The sequence below is a fragment of the Varanus komodoensis genome, unplaced genomic scaffold (assembly GCF_004798865.1).
Source record: "Varanus komodoensis strain SLA01 unplaced genomic scaffold, ASM479886v1 scaffold5, whole genome shotgun sequence".
In the NCBI taxonomy this organism is placed as follows: domain Eukaryota; kingdom Metazoa; phylum Chordata; class Lepidosauria; order Squamata; family Varanidae; genus Varanus; species Varanus komodoensis.
In genome coordinates, this window is record NW_025336087.1 from 29,834,336 (window position 1) to 29,855,051 (window position 20,716).

Below are 20,716 nucleotides of genomic sequence, written 5' to 3' on the forward strand. Positions count from 1 at the left end.
TTTAAAAAATAACAAATTTGTTTTAAAGATCCCACAAGACTTTCCATAGACTAAAATGCAGAGAAGTATTTAATAAGTGGTATATTGAGGGTAAAATTCAATTTTGGAGAAACTCTAAGGGACTGCATTTCAAGAATACCAAAATGCCAGCATATTTAATTTCAATCCATTACTACCAGTAAGCCTTGCTTTTCAAATTTTTAGCACTGCATACTATTTCCAAAGAACCAGGAACCACTAAATGCTCAAGGAAAAGGGGTGCTGCTGATTGGGACCACAGCCAAGCCAAATTTGGTTCAATGCTCCTTGCATGCAGGGATGCCTCCTGCTAAGACTGATAAAGCGGCTTTTAAAAATAAAAGGTTGGCAACAGTAGTTGTTAATGAACATTTTAAAAATACCAGCATTTGTCACTGAGCAACACCCCTATCCTCTCTGCTTTCCTTCATAAGACACATCTTCCCTTATTGGCATTTTCCTACCATTTAATTCAAAAATAAAGCAAAGGCTTTCTAAAAGCTTTAAATAACAGATAAGGGCCAAGGAATGCCTGACAGTTACTGTATGTATTCATTCAATCTGCCAGTGAAAATTGTAGTGCCATTTGTCATCAAGCTGCAGCACAGACCACCTATGTGCAGCAATATCTAAATACTAACAGCTCCAATGGAGAGCAGAGTACAGACTTTGCAAAGTGAAACAGGATGTGGTTTATGAGCAACATTCTCTTATCCCAACTTTATTATTTATTGTTTGGTAACATCCTGTGCTGGTAAATAGCTACTCTGCATGTAGACACATCACCAATGTGCTGTTTTTAACATTTAAGGACCCCTCCCAGAAATAAACTTACTGGCCCAAACACTGCCTGTTACAAGCAGTCTCTGCAACAATAGGAAACATTCGTGGTCAGCACCATAATCTGATGACACCGTTTACAACATGGCTGGTGGTGTGGAAGGGGATACATATTAACATACGGCTTGCCAGTCATTCTCTCCTTTAAATGCACAAATACACTAGTGTGAACATCACTGTCATGACGTTTAGGTATCACACTCCACAGCAAGAGCCGGTCAAGATACGAAACAGAACTGTAACAAAGACATGCATGCACAAAGAAACAAAGTATACATGGACAGAGCCTGGGGCATATTTTATTTGAAGTTTACATTAACTGCAAGTCAAGGCATTACTGAAAATCCATTCTTTGTTCAGGAGATTCATAAACTAATCTGGATAAGCTTTAGATGCCATCCTCTGCACTGGTTTCAAATAAAAATGCTTACTTCCAGCTTTACTGCCAAAAAGCAAGCACTCTTACAACACATTCCTTTAATAAAATCAAAAACATGTTTACAAGGTGACATTATTCAAATCACAGTCCACAGTAACATCAAGCTGTGTAAGGTAACTTATCTTCCAGTTAACTCTTTTAGGTGCTCTTCTTCTCCTCACCCAGCAAATTTATTGTTGCTTTTTTAGCTGAAAGAAAAAAAAATACTGTTGTCATTACATTACTGAAAAAAGGAGATGCCTGTTGATATGAAGAGATGAAACAGCATGTCAAATTTGTAAAACCCAAAAATGGGTGTGGGGCTGGGGCTAGAATAGCATAAACATTCATAGGCATTACACTGGTAAGCAGCTATCTAAAATTATTTGAGCTAAGTGTGGTAAGTACATCAATACTCTCATGTCTGATGCCTGTACCCAATGCTCAAAATTCTGTATAAATGAAATAAATTCACACAGAACGTCATTATTGGCTAGTTCATATGGCAATAGGTGCTCACTGGAAAGAGGAACAAGAAAAGGCCTATTTGGGTATTCTATAGAGGGTGGGGGCAAGTGTGGGGACAGGGATGGGGCCTCACATGCTGGGCTTCCCCCTCCGACTCTGCTGAACCTCATTGCCTCATTTCCTGATCGCGCTGCAACAGAGGTGGGGTCTGAATGCAGCCTACTCACATTCAACTGTAAGTAGCAGTTCTGTTCAGACCGTGCTGTGCGGTCTCCACGTTAGTCCTAACACATTCTATGGAATGTCTGAATGGGGCTCAGGTAGGACATGGCCAGTTGTCAAGGATTATGGTACCTATTGCCTAAAACATATGGAGGACACCAGAGCTGTGTATCCCTGGGGTACTGACTTTGTCCTGGAAAAATGAGTAATGGCATTCTTTGTACCTAGGACCAAATTCTGTGCTCACATGGTGTAACCACTGAAACTGCAGGGTACAAAGGGGCCCTCATGAAGCCCACTGCTTAGATCAAAGCAAATGTTACTATCTGTGGACCAGAGGCAGGAGAAAACCCAATTCCATCTTGTATGCATCTGCTCACTAGTGTAACGCAATATATACCAATTTTGTATACCAACAAGAACTGATTTGAGGATTATGGGTAAAATGACCTTAAAGAAAGGAATAAAACAGATTCAACAAATTCATTTCACTAGACCGCTTTTTTTTCCCATACAAAATTATTCATAAAATAGATCAAATTACTTGGGGTGTATGGGGGAATTCCTTGAAGACACTGGCCCCAGGGGCCTCACCTCACCTTCCTTAGTAATGGTGTCTGCTGTCTCTGCAGCCTTATCTTTCAGGTCCTTCATTACGCTATCCAGCTGAGCTTCATGCTTCAGAAAAAGAGGACGGATAATTCGGAAGTAAAGCAGCTCAGCTCCATTTGAGGGACTTGGAGCCATGCACCATAACAGAAAGCCACACTGCACAAAACAATGTAAGGAAGTAACAGGAAATGAGAGATTGCAACCTGGCATCATGATGGTGACATAGAAATTTTTGTAATTCTCATCTCAGAAAAAGTTGGCATAACACTACTGTGTGAGTATGCTAATATTCTGATCTATGAATCAGAGGAGTACCCAAGTTTCAATTACTTCTCTGCCATAAACCCATTCGATCAGTGGTCCTCAACATCCAAGGGTGCCCCCCAAGCTCTCTACAAACATCTGAATTAAGTAAACCTGTACTTAAAAAAAATGGGACTGCCATAAAGCCTATTAATTTTTTTAAACTACTGCAGAAATTCACCACTACCATAGAAAGAGAGGAAGCAAAATAGGAGAGGGACGGCTTCCAAAGCATCACCATAGAGAGAAAGAAATTAAAAGGGTAGAAAGGGAGGCCTCCAAAGTATACTTTTCTGCTGTGTCCATCCAGAGGGAAATCCCTCCAGCATTTCCTTGCTGCAAAGAATTGGTGAGTTTGGGGGAGGTACGAGGTATTCATGGTTTTCCCAGTTTGATGGGGGTCTTGCACCCCTAACTCTATGTATTTGAAGGGCCAAGTATACATGATCCAACTTACATTCAAATCCGACTTAAAGACAAATTTCCATTTTCCCAGGAATGGAACTTGTCCATAACTCTGGGACTGCGTGTAGTAAAAAATTAAGCAATTAAAGTGGCAGCAGAAACAGTGCTGGGCCACAGGCATCCCAACTCTCAACTCTGGCCTCAACGCCTTCTGTATTAATGCAGGAGGATAAAATCTGCAGAAGAGTCACAAATGCATCATTCTTCTGTTTATTGATCAGTCTGATAACTTTGTTACATTCCATCAAATTGTATCAGACTTATGGTGACCCTGTGAATGAAAGCCCTCCAAAATCTATCTATGACATCCCTGATAAGCTGTTTTAAATTTAAGACTGTAGTTTCCTTTACAGAGTCAAATGGTTTTTTCTTCTCCTGCCTTGAAAGTATGATAATTAGAAGACATAATTTAAATGTTAAGAACATTCAGAGTTAAAACCAGTCTTTTCAAATGTAGACAAGAGGCATTGCATATGATAGAGAAGAACAAAACAGAACACCCAGAAAGCTTTAGCTCCAGGGCAAAATAGATGTGTCATGGAATAAAATAAACAGGAAGCATGCAAGATTTTCATGTTTCCAGGGTAACATGTCAAGCTGGCAGTTGCCAATCCACCCTGTGGGGAGATATACAACTTGCTTGCAGATGTGATATAGAAAGACACATCTGCATATTTAATCTCAAATGCCTTATTTGATCTTCACAGCAGAGTGGTTTTAAAACAAAGCATTTCCTAGTCAAAGTAACAAGAGTTGAAAAACAAGCAAATGCGATTAGGAGCCTGTAACAGCAATGAGAACTGTAGATGGACCAAAATACTATTAGGAAGAAAACCAACAAGAGCTACACCTGGAGAAAGAGACCAGCTAAGGCCAGGGCAGTCATTATGAAATGCAGAGTCATTATCTTTGCTAAATATCCTATTGATTCAAGTATAGACAATCTGGTATTCCCTCATTCCTGCTATAATTGCATCTGGCCCCTATCTTAAGTCTATGCACTTCTGTCAGATAGTTGTATTCTTACTTGGGCAGTGGTGGGCAACCTGTGGTCTTTGGCCTAATATCATGTGGCCTTTGGCCCAAAGTTAAACAGCAAGTAATCAGTTTGGACCTCTGGCTGGCGTATTCTGTCACTTCAAGAGAAGAACAGAGAGAATGGGATGCTGGGAAGAGATGCAGACAGAAAGGAAGCTGTGGGGATGTGAAGTAGGTGGCCCTACCTACTTCTGGCTCTGACTCTAACCAGCACTTGCTTCAGCCCCACCCACCACCAGCATGTGGCCCATGATGGATTACCACCAAAGGATAAAGGCTGTGCATCCATGCACTACAGCATGAACAGGGTTTGTACTGTAGTTTTTCCTGGAGGTAAGAAAACTCCAGAAATGGCCAACAGATGTGTTGGCTGGGAAGTTGCAGCCCTAAAGAATTTTGCAGGGCACTGGAATGGGAAACCCTGGTATATACAAAGCATGCATGTGTATACAAGAAAGAGTGAATGCTTGCAAGATTTAAGACTAATATATCTTAAATCTCTTTCTTCTTCTCTTGATCTTTACACAGGCTGACTTCCTAATGTTCACAGCTCTGTACAGATAAAATATGCTATTGAAACTACTGTGAATAATCTAGTGTAACACCTCTTTTAAGTTTTCAAAATGCAGTGGAAAAGGAAAGCTTGTACAAAGCTACTGAAGCCAATGTCTTCTTTTTACTTTTCTAGCTATATATTTACCACCCCTGACTTCCTTCTGAAAAGTCTGAAAAATAGGAATGAAGAAACTACATGGACACATGTAGTTTGCTCTGCTACACTGGCACATGAAATAAATAGTCCATTTAGTAAGCTTTGGTTAGAAAAGCCATCTTCCCATGCAAACCATGTCTTGATGTTCTTCCCCGTAAGCCATCTTGTTCTCCTTTACTTTTCCCAAATTGGACACATTAGTTTAGATGACGCTCACCATACCTATTATGGCTAAAGCAATTGCTGAAGCCAACCCATTCTTGCCCAAATGGACATTTTACATTGTGGCATTCACTTCCAGAGTTTTGACAAGAAAACTAGCTACTTCATTTAGGAAGCCATCTTTCTTCAGATAAATTTTGAAAGATGGAACTTTGGCAACCCCTCTACAATATCTGAGATCCACTAAAATTCCCAAGACAATGTGTTTGGGAGGGAAGGATGTTAGGAGAAGGACAAGCAAACAAACCTTTATCATATAGTAGAAAGGGAACCAGGAGAGAAAGATGTCAGAGAAAAATTCTGCTATGCTGAAGATGCCATACACCACCCAGTAGATCAGCCACTGTGTGTCATCATCTTTGTTAGGGCTTTCAATGGCCTTTATGCTGCAAGAAAAAGATCAGGAAGGTAAGCTATTTGCATTTCAAGTTCATCAAAGCAACAACATTACAATAAGGCACCAGAAATGAGAGATGCATTAACATCAATTCATGTTAGTACACAATATGAATTGACATTTCTCTTTCCTCAATCACACCCACAAATCCCACATCAAAAAAGTTCATTAAGACCAAAGGAAAATTGACTATTCATATACCATCTGGTCCACCTGCACTAGTAGCTCTAACAAGGGGCCTCAAAACTTACACCACCAATTCTTCCCATGATGTGCACCACATGGAATGGTGTGATATAGCTATGCTGGAGCCTCACATCCTAGCAGCTCCAACCAAAAAGGCCAATTGTCAGGCACAACCTGCCTATACAAAATCAGATTTTAAAGTTAGACCTTCTTAAGAACAGTTACTTAGAAGTATGTTCTGGTGGTGTCAAGTAGGACCTACTGGTCAATTGGATCTTTTTAAGAGGAGGAGGAGAGGCTCTGATACAGCAGGACAATTTGGTCCAGCCAGCTATGCTGGCAATGCAACTTGGCAGAGTTTGCATGTATGTTTTGCGTGCATGTTTTTATAGCAGAATTAATCAAGCTACACATTAAAGATTAAATGCCTGCCTAAAAGAAAGGACTTAATATGCTATCTAAATGTATACAATGAAGATGCCAAGGAGATTTCCCTGGGAAGGAAACATTTCTCTCTTGTTGGGGTAGCATTAATCTTGTATTCTTCGAATTAATATTTTTGTTTGGTGGACAGGAAAAAACATGGCTGCTTCTGGTGAGCCCTCAGATCCATGACTGCCCTCTGCCCCACCAGCCATATAGACACCATCCACCTAATGTGTAATCCAAATTTGAAAAACTGGTTACTCTTAACTGAGGGTAGTAAAAATAAGCCAACTTCAATCCATGTTTTACAAAGTTGGCTTGTTTGCATACACCATAGTTAAAACTATAGTTAACCTAATTAACTATAGTTAATTTTAAGGTGTGAATGATACATTTGACATTACCAACAGGTTAGTGTAAGTGGAAACTTCTCAACTCTTTGCAGCTATGCCAGAGGAATGTGGAGCGCATGAGCCGGAAGCTTGCTGCAACACATCTCAGCATTATAATCTAAGGCAGGGGTCTCAAACTCAAGGCCCGCAGGCCAATTGCCGGGCCGGGTGGGGCATGGGGGAGGGGCCCTGCGGCCTTCAAAGCGCTGGCGGCCCCCCGGGCCGGCCGTGGGATGAGTGGCCCACCACCACCATGGTGGTGGAATACTTGATGCGGCCCAGCCTCCCCCAGACTCTACTTCCAGCGGCCCCCAGATAAGTTGAGTTTGAGACTCCTGCTCTAAGGTTTAGCATTCTATCTGAACTGGGCCAATGCAGAATTAAGTAATATTTAAAATGTGATACTCATAGCTACTTGGTTCACATGATCACTGCAGTTTAGATTAACCATGGGGCATGCTAGGTGTGATTAGATGAATTACCCATCTAGGCACAGCTCGTGTCATCTGCACCCAGGCAGCATAGCTTACTAGACAGGTGTACATCCCTCAGATTAGCTATGGGCTGGTTGAAGGTTTTGTTTCCAAAGGTTGTGCTGTCCAGGCTCAGATGACAGGACAAAACAAGCCACAGTGACTCACACTCATTATGCAACCAAGACAAAGACTAAATCAGCTGTTTTTCTTATTTTAAATTGTCTGTTTTTGTAAACTTAATGAAGGCACAGGAATTTTTCAAAAATTCAATGGCTTTTGATTATCTTACAGCAGCTTTTTTGCTTTGAGCAACAGAGTTCTTTGCCAGTTCTCTCTCTACACACATTTGCTTGTTGTTGTTTGTAAACTGTCAAGATTTCCCAATCGTTAAACATAGTGAATTAATTGATCTGATTTGGGGGTGGGGTACTTAAGCAAGACTTTCCAGTCATCAGAACCATCCCTGAATTGACTTACAATACCAATGGGAAACTCTGCAAGCACAAAATAGGCCAGGAACAAGAAGAACAGGTTTTGGTGCAAATAGAGGGAAAAGAGGGAGGGGGAAAAGACCCAGACACACAGAAAGAAAAATCCCTATATCGATGCTTAATTTCCATTATGCTTCAGACTGCCTTTATTCTCACAAACCCACATATGACTTCCACTGCTTCAGGAGTATAAACAGCTGTCCTACAGGAGTGAATTCTTTGGAAAATTACTACCCCTCTCCTTATACTGCCTCCAAGACACTGCTAATGCAATGCTGATGAGGTTCCCCTTCTAGCAATAAGCAAGTATTGTAAGAATGAGCAAAGCCTGGGGTTTTCCACTGAGCCGAAGATAGATAAAGAGGCCTTTAGTTAGCTTCCCTGGACAAGTAGGCATTGCTGTTGAATTAGCTCCAGGTTGAACCCATTTGCTAAGCTGACATTTTGTTCACTCTTAAGAGTATAAATCTTCCAGAGATCCTAGGCTTGCAGGATCAGAACATTATTGACTGGGTGTTAATTTATTCCTTCAGCTCAATATGGCTGGCAGCACATCTTCAGTAGGGCTGAATTCAAGCCCACATATTCAAAACAGAATTTGATTTAGCAAAAGAATGCAAATTAGGTATCTAATGGTGTTCAGGAGGCCTTGAAGGGAGATCAGTTTGAATCCTGAAATTCAAATTGAGAGGTTTTCACTGCCCTTGACCTTAGGTAACCTTCAGCACTAAATTTATCGGTACTTTTTTCTGTTTAAATAGGCACAGGATTGTGCCTTTAGTAGAACTATCCAATATGGTTAAAGTTTTTTAAAAGTTAATTATATTTATTTTCTCATTGTAGGGCAGTATCGGATTAAGAGGCCAAAAAACAGAAATGAAAAATGGGCCACGTCAAGTGATATGAATTAGCATATTATAATTATAGCATTGGTTTGTTTTAGTCTTATGTGATTAGATACTCTGCAAAAATACTTTCAGGGAAGCAAACAGCACTTTCAGTTCAATGAATCACAGCCATCGCTTCACCCCATAGTCTACTCTAGAAGTCACTTCTGCTCATCACAGCATGTCAGATCAGAATGCTGCTAACATAAGAATCCAACAAACTGTATCCCCCTCCCACACACATGCACACAATAAGGAAAGATAGCCTCCTCTTTTAATCCTTAGTTCATTTGCATTATGGCATTAGGAAACATTTTTAAAAGCTTCAGACCTCTAGACCCCCCATATTTGTAGTATGAGCTTAGTTTGGAAAAAGGCATGCAAAGCAACATGCACTTCCAGTGCCCAGCCCCTGAAAGACAACACTTAGCATTCCCCCCCAGAGCCAAAGGGAAAAGACGGAGCTTGATCCATTCATGCCAAATGGATGTGCATCAATAAACACATCCACCAAAATGAGAAAGCTCAGTCTTCCCTGTGGTCATGCTGCTCCCTCTAGAACTCAGTGCAGCTAGCGGAATCACCCCTTTCCACTCCCCAGTCCAAGCTGGAGATGAAGGTCAGTGTTCTGCTCCTCACCCTTCCCAGAGGGCAACAGGACACTCACCATGGCAAGATGATTGTGCAGCCCTTCTCATGGGGTTGTGGTGAAGATTAACATGGGATGGCACCAGTATATTTAATCCACTCTGAGCTCCTTGCAGGAAAGTCAGAATAGAAATGTGACAAAATGTTTTGTCCTTTCCCAATCATCGCGAATGATTGTGGATCTCTGTTTACCGTTTCAAAAGGGATCAACACAGAAGCCTTTGGCATGGAACATTTCCAGAATTTAGATTGCATTCAGTCACTTCAAGGCCTAACCCTCTGAGAAGACTAGCTAAGAATTTGTTTTTCCCTCTAGTGCTCTGACCCATTTATTTTTTAACTGTATTTAAAGTTAACTACCTACACATGCTTTCCCTTGAGTAGTCTACATATTTCATGAACAGTCAAATACTGGTGAGACTTTATGTACAAGAACCTTCAAAGACTTCTAGCTTTGCCTGGTTTTTAAAGAGAGTTCAATAATAACAAAATAAAACAGCTGATGTGTATAATGCAAAGTGATTCAACTCAAAAGACACATGACAAACCAGTTCAGACTTGTATAAATCAGATGTGTTCTAAAGGCACAACATTTTAAAAAGCATGAACGGGTTTTCTGAAGTATTTCCTCTGTCCTCACCATACACGGATATATTGTTTTAAACAATTAGTCCACCAATATAATTAATCCCATCTCCTACTTAAAGACTGCCAACCTAATAATATGCACTGGAAAGGTAACACCTGGAAAGGTAAGCTGAACATGGTCACAAGCTAGTGAGTATGACTGCCACAGCTGCCTCTTACACAACTGCAACATGAAGCAAATACTGTTGCAAAGCTCTGCCTCTTTCTCTTTAATCTTTTGGATTATCAGACACAAAAACAACCAGAATCATTCAGACAGATGGTTAAAGACCTAAACTTCTTGGAAAACACAGGTGAAAACTATTATGAATCAGTTTTTCTTATCATTTTGAAGAATAAGTGCTCTACAGCTGTATGGTGTAGAAGATATACAGCAAAATTGTAAAGACACCCCTTGTCTAAAATTGACCTCCCATTGCTGAAAGCCTCCAACTAAGGCCCCAAGCAACACAGCAAGCCAAATTTATATTCACTGCAAGGATTCCTTCCCCCCAGCGCTCTGAAAGTAGGGGCCTCCACAGGTCAGATGGAGAAAGTTGAAGAACGCGATTAGACCCACTGGCCAGATATTCCTTATGGATTAGCCATGGTTTTAGAAACTCACTGCTAGTTTTATTTCTTATGTGCAACGGAGAGTTCACCATGTTTATTAGCATGTGGTTTTTTCCTCTCCTCATACAAACATAAGTGTTGCCTGTTATTCCTAAAACAACTATGAGATGATGTATTATCATGTTCAGTTCACCTTAGGCAATGTTCCACCAGTCAAACTAGATGAGGCAATGGAGTTCAATGCTTCTTTGGTAGAGAGCAGCTGGGTATGTGTGCACTAAACTCCATTTTCCTGATAAAAATCATCTGCTCCCTGAGCTGTTTGTGGCCTCCAAGGTGGTTTCCCTAACAGAACAAACAACAACTAAGAAAGACTAATTCTCAGCAGGAAAAACAGCATGGGAGAGTGGGAAGAGTCTCTCTCCTCCACTCTGCAACTGCAATCTGAAACAGGCCCATCCTGAAGGTGCTTTCACCAACTTTTAGAATAGCTGGATAAGCCAATCATCCCTCACCAAAGTCTTGCCTAGTTTCCTGGAGTTTCAGGAATCCTGTGGGACTCCTAAAGGGCTGGTCTGGATGCAAACCTAAGCATGGTTTAGCAGGGCAAAACTGAGCCCTTGGCTTGCATGTTTCCCCTTCCCTCTCCTCTGGCATGGCTTTCACTTCTGTTTTAGATTGATCATAGCTGACTATATCGCCCAAAGCTTGGTTAATCTTAATTATGGTTAAGGTTTCTTCATCAATTATAGTTTGAAGTTTGCATGATTCCACTAACCAAAATTCAAAATAAATGCAACTTTGCCAGGTTCAAACAACACAGCAAGCTCCAATTACTCTAAAATGGGACTGGATAGTTCTAATCTCCTCACAGCTGCCCTGGACAAGAGAGAGACATGAAAACCTGAGATAGGGCAGGCCCATTGTTGTCATGCCGAACACTTGTATTATGCTGTCTAAGCATTAAAATCAGTGTCAGGAATACTGCTTTGTGGCCCACCACTGAGAGCCTTTCAGGCAACAGGTACTGGGGCACAGAACTCATAAATGACCTCATCACTGCTGGGTTCTTTAAAAACAAAACCATTTACATTTGGCTGAATTGTTCTGAAACTGAAAAAAAAAATAGCTGCCCTTTTGTTTGTGGAGGGTGTGGGTGTTTTCATAGTATTTTCTTGCATTTTGGAGTCTTGTAAGGTGCCTTGTGAGGGTAGTACACCATGAAAGGCAGGCTAAACATTGAATCCAGTCAATTGTTGGATTCTCAGCAAAACTAACAATTTTAAGAGACAATTGTAGTTGTCAATCCTAATTAGAGCCTATTTTTAATGGGATAACTAGCCTGCAAGTGCCTTGTTTTTGCTACTGTTTGGTTACCAGAGAAAGTTTTAATCTCACCTAACATCTACTAAGCCTTTGCAGGAAACATGTGACTTACCCAACCGCAAAATCCAGATATTACTCAACTCAAAAAGGTTCAAACAATATTAGGGTGGGGTTAGGGCTCACTGCATTGACTTAATTCATGCTCTTCAAACAGTTTTCAGTATTTGAATCTATCCTGCAACTCTCCTCCAGTGCATAGGGAAGTACTGGAAAACATGAGAGTCTTTCACTAGCTGGCTAGAGAGTCCTGGGAGTTGTAGGATTTCTTTTGTCTAGGTATTCATAGGGTTATTCCCTCAGCTTGGGGAAAAGCCTCACAGAAAACCTAGGACTAGTATGTAGAGAGGAAGGCAAACAGATAAATAGACTTGAATTTTAAATATTCATTCAAAATATGAATGGGAAAACTTATGTTTCAATAAGTATGCAGCTCTTTGAAGTTAGTCTCTATTTAATAATATAACTGCAAGTAGTATAACTGACTACTTGCAAGAATAGCCAAAAGCAAATAACAAATCAGGCCTTTTGCTCAAAGCTTTGGCTTTGTGTTACTGCATCAGAACTAAGAGATATGATGGAGATTACAAACTGCGAGTGATGTACATGGCACCCATGTTTCTGACTAAAATCTGACAGTATTTTTTCTCTAGTATTGGAAAACAAACTGTTTTGGAAGTTTGCCCCTATCATTTAATCAAACTGTTTAAGTTATATCAACCCTTTGAGAAACAGAAATCACACATCACTGGATGATTTGAAACTGCAGGAAAGAATGGGGAACTGTATGAACAAGGGTCCCATAGGTTGTTTGTTTACAGCAGGAGAGAGGTGGCCTTTTTCCTGTGAAGAGCCATTAAATCACAGGAAAAATCAACTGGAGGCTGCAACTGAAGGGTGAAGACAAGGACACACAAGTTGAACAGCAAGTGATTTCCACAGAGCAAGAGTGAGCCCATGGCATCTGCACAGGCAGGTTATCTTAGGGCTCAGCTCACCACTTACCTAAGTGGTCTTACCCCTTAGGCAGAACAATGCTTGCAGTGCCACATGTTCCTGAGTTTTGCTTCAGCAGCAGTGCATTGAGTGTTGCAGTACCTGCCCTCTGGAACATGCCTCCATTTAACATCAGACAGCTATCTTTAGTCTTGATCTTTGGCTGTCCACTTGACCCCACTCTGTTCACAGAGGCCCCACCAGAGGGATAACAGCCACTATAATTACGATTTTATTGTTTACTAGGGATTTTTACTATTATAGTTCCATGGTTATATTTGTCAACTGCTTTGATAGTTAACCTTAAAGCACTACACAAGTCTATGTAATAAATAAATAAACAACACTGAAGGCCATATAAAAGTTGGTCAAGGGCAGCAGGCTCCCGTATCCCAGCTCAATACAAAACAAACTATGAGGTCAAAACCAAAACTGTTTTAAAAACATGTTGGTCTAGGAAACACCCATTTAAACTGGACACGGAAGGTTTTTACATGCACAGAAGCTCTTACAAAAATGCATTATTGTATCTATCTTAACTCAATGTATTTATTTGTTGTGATTTCAGAATCACAACTGAATCCAATGGGCTTGTGTGTGAGTATAGACACTGTGCAATCCTTTTACACAAGGATGTATTTCTCACTGTTCATAAAAAAAATTGCAACTACTTTATTAATTTGATCCAGTGCCATAATTTCTGGATTACATACAAGTCAGTTTTCATGGAAACAATTTAAAATGGCAGAATTACAACAACACATAATGGGAAAAGCTTTTGAAGTATTGATAGTATACAATGTCACATGGAAAGAATACTACACTGGCCACTGAGAAGAGGAAAAGAGAAAGAAACATGTTGCTAACCTAAATATGCTAAGAGAGGAATTGACAACTTGTGGTCTTCTGGATGCTTTGGCTTACAACTCCAAGCATCACTCGTCTATAGCTATGCTAGTTAGTACTGATGGGAATGTAACCAAAACATCTGAGGTGTCCTAAGTTGTCTAACCCTGTGTTAAGAAATGACTACACTTAGTCATTAGCGTGACAGAGAGCTGTAGTTCTGGGAAGGCATAAATAGGAATGGATTACACATGAATGGCTATTGCCTGATTGTTGGCAGCTGAATTGACTAAACTGAGAAGCACTGCCTTTGAGGCAATGGCTGGGTATGTGCAGCCACCAGCGATAACAGGCCACAGGTTGATTCTTTACTGTTCCTGCATGGGCTGGCTGTGCATGCGCACTTCGCCTGGTCACTTTCATAGCATATGGGCTGCTGCATTGTCCAAACCTGGTGATGTGCATGGTGGGCAGGGGGCATCTAAGTCAACCCAGAACCCTACAACAACTTATGGCTTCTGAAGTAGTTTGGAAGCCGCCCTGATGCATATCTCACCAGGTTCAAATGACACAACAGCCTGAACTCCATAAGGGTAACTAGAAAATCATGTGGCATGCAACCAACTGTCACAGGAACAGAGGGTAGAAGCTACTTTTCTCCAGTGATCATGTAAACCTTTGTGATTATTATTACATTCATATTGTGTTATTTCTGTTCTTTCAAGAAATTCAAGATAGTTTACATGGTTGTCCTCTTCTCACAACCATCAAAGAGTTAGTGCCTTCCCAAAAGTTATTCAGTGAGCTTCATGGCCAAATGGAGGGTAGAACTCAGTCCAATACACTAACTATTGTACCAAAGAGGCTCCCTGTTAGAGCTGAATGAATACTTGGTAAGCTGTTATGTGATGAACATGCATGTGTGACACAGAGCATACTGAATAAAGATATGAACTGGGCTTGCGTGACATGACAACTGATTGCATGTAACTAGCCATGTCAGGTTGCTATGTCATTGGAACTCAAACTTCTTACAGGGTGGCTTATTTTGGGGCAAGAAGACACCTTGGAAAGCTAGGACTTGTTCTACACATTGTTCAACCTGCAATGGATTGTTGTTTTGTGTGAACCAAGAGACTGATTTCATTGTGGATTGAAGAGAGCAGCCAGCAGGCCACTAAGAGTGGCTAAAACCCCTAACCATTCTTCATTATTTTGCTTCATTGCCACTCTTCATTATTTTGCTTGTGCTGCTGCCAGTGACACACACTCCACTTTGGAGCAGTTGTCTCTGGTTCACCATTTTTAATTCATGATATATCATTTATTTTGTTGGTGTTATTTAGTGTGTGCAAGTTATTTAGTCTTGCCTAGTTGGAAAATGGAATTAAGATTGCCTGGAGAAATATCAACAACCTCAAATATGCAGATGATACCACTCTAATGGCAGAAAGTGAAGAGGAACTGAAGAGCCTCTTGATGTGGGTGAAGGAGGAGAGCACAAAAGTTGGCTTGAAACTCAACATTAAGAAAACTAAGACCATGGCATCCGGTCCTATCACTTCCTGGCAAATAGATGGGGAAGAAATGGAGGTAGTGACAGATTTTATTTTCCTGGGCTCCAAGATCACTGCAGATGGGGACTGCAGCCAAGAAATTAAAAGACACTTGCTCCTTGGGAGGAAAGCTATGGCAAATTTAGACAGCATACTAAAAAGCAGAGACATCACCCTGCCGACAAAAGTGCATATAGTCAAGGCTATGGTTTTCCTAGTTGCAATGTATGGCTGTGAAAGCTGGACCATAAGGAAGGCTGCGTGCCGAAGAATTGAGGCCTCTGAACTGTGGTGCTGGAGAAGACTCCTGCAAGTCCCTTGGACTGCAAGTTGATGAAACCAGTCAGTCCTAGAAGAGACCAACCCTGACTGCTCTTTAGAAGGCCAGATACTGAAGATGAAACTCAAATACTTTGGCCACCTAATGAGAAGAAAGGACTCCCTGGAGAAGAGCCTAATGTTGGGAACAATAGATGGCAAAAGAAGAAGGGGACGGCAGAGAATGAGGTGGCTAGATGGAGTCACTGAAGCAGTTGGTGTGAGCTTGAGTGGACTCCGGGGGATGGTGGAGGAAAGGAAGGCCTGGAGAAATGTTGTCCATGGGGTCATGATGGGTCAGACGTGACTTCGCAACTAGCAACAACAATGTTGCTGTTCTTTGAAAATCTCCTGTCATTGATATGCAATTTGTAAAACATGGAAATAGATAAGGTAAGACTGCATATAGCCCAATTTATGTTCAGTTGTTGAGCTGACAATTGAATATCACCACTGAAAAAGAAAAAAGCAGAATCACCGAGTGGTTTGCAGCAACAGCAATTCAAGTGTTGAACTAACAGTTCTTAGTGCCCTCTAACATTTTCCACATGTCATCGGGTCTCCAGCTACCCCCACCCAGACACCCATTTTCACTGCTCCTTTTTGAACACGACTGCTAAGAAATCACTTTTGGCCACTAGTGCTAAGTAACCACTTTCAGGGGACAGCCTGTAGAGGATGAATTACAAGGGAACCTGTGCAACAGGAAGTAGGATGCAGAAAGACAGCTAACAATGGAAAAAGAAGAGTACTAATGTGGGAGATTGCATGTTTTGTGGGATTGAAACCCAAGTGTGTTGCAATGACTCATGGACTCACCAGGCATGCTGTTTCCTTGAAACTTGGGTTAGAGATGTAACTGAAAGATGGCCAAACCTCAAAAAGCTCACTACACCTATCCTCCTCTTCTAATCCACATTAGCACAAATGATACCACCAAATGGAGCTACCAAGAAATCACATCATATTTTGAAACTCTGGGAAGAAATTCAAGAACTTTGAGGCCCAGATAGTGTTCCTATCCATCCTCCCAGTTCTTGAAAAAGGAATAGCACTGGGAAAAAATACTGCAGGTGAACAACTGGCTATGAAGGTGGTGCTGACATAAGAGTTTTGGATTCTGGGACCACAAGCAGGCTACTTGGAAGAGGGCCTGTTGGCAAGGGATGGACTGCACTCCACAAGAGTTGGAAAGAATGGCCTCAACATGAAGAATTTCAGCAGGAGGGCTTTAAGCTGAATCTTACCGGAGAGACAGACATGAATGTAGAGGCAACAGTGGATGAAGGATGATGTATCATAAGAGAAAGAAGAGTGCTAATAGCATCACAAAATGGTCTTCTCAATAATGTAGGAAAGAAGATAGGCCATAAAACACATGGGCTTCAGTGCCCAGAGTACAGGAAACGAACAGAATGAACTTGAACTTTTAAGACAAGAAGGCAAATACGTCCTAATAGATATCACTGAAACCTTGTGGGATGACTCTCATGATTAGAATATAGCAACTGAAGAGTACAACTTGTTTGAAAAGAGCAGAAGAAACAGGAAAGGAAGGTAAGTTGCATTATATGTTAAAATGCTTATTATTGCACAAAAATAGAAGTGAGTCTGCTGACACCATTGAGAACATCTGGGTCCAAGTAAGTGTGTCAAAGAATAAAACAGACATGATAGTTGGACTCTAGTAATGACCACCCAATCAAGAAGAAGCTAAGATGAAACATTTGTTAAGCAAATTGCCTGTATTTCAAGGATGCGGTAGTAATGGAGGAAGTCAATTACCCAGATATCTTTTGGGAGGCAAATTCTGCCAAAAGTGCTCCCTCCAAGAAATTCTTGACACGCATGGCAGGTAACTTTCCTCTGTAGAAAGTCATGGTAGGAACTAGAGGATCAGCAGTCTTCAGCTTAATACTGACTAATTGGGATGAGTTAGTAGATGAAGTAGAAGTTACAGGAACTCTGGAGAAAACTGACCATAACCTACTTGAGTTCCTGATTTTAAAGGAAGAGAAAATGGAGCACAGCCATCCATGTACTCTGAATTTCGGGAAAGCTGACTTTAATAAACTCAGGACAATCAAAGTAAGGTTCCATGGCAAGTGACCTTAAGGAAAAAAGGAGTCCAATATGGGTGGAAGTTTTTTAAAAAGGAAATTTTTAAAAGTATAATTACAATACAAAATCAAGTTCTTTGAACTCTTATTGAAATCAATGGTACTTAGAGGTGTTCAACTATGGCTAGATCAAGCCATGTGATGCTGTTGGCACTATCAGGAGGCCAACACACTCACTAAAACACCCTTAAGCAGTTTTGAAGTTACACATATAAGGAAAGATTTCTAACCAAGTCACCCTCACCACAGTTTCATGAGAACCTTCTATTCACTTTCAACCTACAGTGTCTTTGAAGCTTTGTGCAAAAACACCACCACTAAATTCAGTCAAGTAAGGCTGAAGCAAGTCTAAGGATGCCAGAAATTTATCCAGCAAGAAACCTGGCAAGTTCAAACATTACTTAGGAATAATCCTAAGCAACAGTCTAGTGCTTGATATGCTGACTTGGCAGCTACTTGCAATCCCACAGACAACTTGAAAAAAAGGAAATAAGAAATAATATCATCTCTAGCATGCTCCAAAATTATTTATTTTAAGAGGACGCTCCAGCATGGAGTAAGAGGCTCAGTTTTCAGAATACTTACGAGACATATGCAGGATAAGCAAATCCGATCAGGTTGCAAAGCAGGGATGCTCCATAGCCAATCACTAGATAGATGGCCAGCACAGCAATAATGGCTAAGAGAAAAAGTACAATCATCAGTCAATGTGGAGGAGAGGCCTACTAGGAGATGCAGACAACATAAAGCAGTGCCTGGTTATATAATGCTGGATGTGTTTTCTTCCCAGAAGTGGGAAGGAAACTGGGAAATTCCTTCCATAACACTCAACCTCAAACCCTGTCTCCCACAACAAAAGAGATTTCTGGCCCCGCATCCTGCCCCTTGCTTACTGGCAAGTCTCAAACCACCAGTCGGGGGAGGACAGGGCAAAAAAAAAACAAACAAACCTGTGATACTGAAGGGGTACATGTCAGATCAGAGAGGCCAATGGAGACTTCTGTTCAGCCCAGACACGTCAGCAAGTCAATTACCATGTAGTGGGAGTAACTAACTTTTTACTCTTCCCCTCCCCGGCTTTTTTACTTTCCCCCCAAACACCGGGGATTAGCCCAAAGCCACTGAAGCAAGCTTGGGTTGCCACCACCTCTCCTAGCCTCTCACGAGCTTGTTACAATCATATCCTAAGGCAATTGTTTCGCAACATGGCTTAGCAGCTTCGCAACATGGCTTAGCAGCTTAGAAAAGGCGGGGAGAAGTGGGGCGGTTGGGAGGAGGAAGAGGAGAAAAGGAACGAGCCTTTTGTAACCCGAGACCGCCAGCCCATTTACTGCTTGCCATTCAATCCGGGAGACTGAGCCTCCGCACCATCTCCTCCATCTACCCTCGGAAGAAACACTGCCCAGGTCGAGGATGACTAGTCACGATGGCGATCTACTTTCCTGATAAGCATGCTTGCTGCTGGGGAACACGGGCATGAGGGTGCCACTTCCCTCATGGCCGGCTTGAGCACTTCCTGCAGACATGCGATGCGCCACTGTGGAAACGGAATGCAGGGCTAGTGGGCCTTTGATCAGATCCAGCTTCAGGGCAGAAGAGGTAGGCATGGAGGCCCAGAACGCCCAGGCACCGCTCGTTAGGATCCTGGCCGTGGGGTGGGGTAACATGCACCCGCATTATTTCCAAGAGGTGCAAGGGAAGAGAAAACGAACCAGCCAACTAGGTAGGGTGGAGGACTGGTTGCAGAATATTCCATATCTTGGAGAGCGGCCGCCTCTGGCTTCTTTAAAGAGCGGGGCACGCATCAATACTTAAATACATTTTGTGTATATAATTTCAGTTAGGATCCTGAGAAGACTAGGGGAACGGGATCTTTGGGGTTGAAATGAGGGATGCAAGTACCATACAATAAACCCATAAAGATATCAGGTGCAACATGAGGCCCCCCCCCCCCCCCGCCCGTCGCCCTTAACAATCATTATCGCGTGACAGCACTCGCAGCTTCCCGGAGGCCCTTGCTGGTGTGATTTTCCGGAGAAACCTCGATTTATGGAGCGCTGTCGGGGGTGGGGGAGTACGGGGAGGCGGCATCCATCCTGCTGCCGCGGGCCATGCAGAGGCAGCAGGGACACTCACCGATGGCGATCAAGGACCTGTTCACGCCCGTCTTACTCTCGATTTTCCCCAGCACGTTGGTCAGGCAGTTCTTCTCATGCAAGAAATGGTCGAACCTCTGCTTCATGGACGCGGCCATGGCGAGATCCGTTTACTCGGGGCTCCCGCCTCTCCTTGAGCCCAAGCAGTTATTGCTTCAAATGTAGAACGGCCCAAGCAGGAAAACGGTCGGACGCTTCGGTTTCCTACCTCTAGACACCGAACCTCTGGCCTGTTTTGGTGGAGGCGGAGGGAGCGAGCGACTAAAAGGGGCGTAAGAAACCGCATCATGGGATATGTGCGCGCTCGACGTCAGCATAGCGGCCGGGCCGGCCAAGACGCCGCGCCCAATGCTAACCGGAGCTGCTTGCAGCTCGCAGCAGCTGGTGGACGGCGCCGGCGTGCGGGTAGGGGGATGGGTGGATTGAAGCAGGCAGGAATCGACTGCGAACGATGAGACGACAAAAAGAAAAGGGGGAAAAAAGCGGAGAAGCTGCCTAAATATTCAGTAGCTTGCTTGTGCCGGTGATTGCAGAGTTGAGAATCAGAATTTGTCCCTCCCCTTGCAGCGCCCCTTTGAAATCTATACAGATGGGCCTCCTGAGGTGAGCCCTCTGCAAACCGAGGCCTTTGCAGGAACGAGTCACAACAACGATGCAGGATTTTGATCCCCCCCCCCGCTACTTTTTTTCAGATGTGCATTTCGGGATATTTGATAGGGGCGGTGTTTGCGATCTTGCCATTCGATCACCCCCACCTTCTTGTTAATGCCAGTCTGGCCCAATTACCTTTGGAGCTAGGGTGCTTCTTTTACTGTCATCTGCATTTCTAGCTGCAGGCTACGGGACTAAGCTGATTCATTTGCTCTTGTGAATAGTTCCAATGACAGAGAGTGGATCAAGATGAGCCATAGGTATTACGG

The 20,716-nt window shown here is 42.3% G+C and overlaps 1 protein-coding gene across 1 annotated transcript; it reads right to left on the reverse strand.

The window, feature by feature from the left end:
- Positions 1-1,131: 1,131 nt before the first annotated feature.
- On the reverse strand, positions 1,132-20,083 carry REEP5 (receptor accessory protein 5). The gene is made up of 5 exons (XM_044446080.1): positions 19,777-20,083; positions 18,226-18,319; positions 5,566-5,704; positions 2,566-2,734; positions 1,132-1,485 (listed from the first exon to the last, which is right to left on the reverse strand). The coding sequence occupies exons 1-5, from the start codon at positions 19,892-19,894 to the stop codon at positions 1,436-1,438; spliced, it is 570 nt and encodes a 189-aa protein (XP_044302015.1). The 5' UTR covers positions 19,895-20,083; the 3' UTR covers positions 1,132-1,435.
- Between the last annotated feature and the right edge of the window lie 633 nt (positions 20,084-20,716).

Bases quoted from the DNA above. Each gene is read 5' to 3' on its own strand.
- REEP5 (XM_044446080.1), bottom strand. From the start codon at position 19,894: ATGGCCGCGTCCATGAAGCAGAGGTTCGACCATTTCTTGCATGAGAAG. The intron at 18,320-19,776 runs GTGAGTGTCCCT...TTTTTCTCTTAG, and splicing joins CAGGTCCTTGATCGCCATCG to CCATTATTGCTGTGCTGGCC. The intron at 2,735-5,565 runs GTTTGTTTGCTT...TGTTTTGTGCAG, and splicing joins CTTTCTACTATATGATAAAG to TGTGGCTTTCTGTTATGGTG.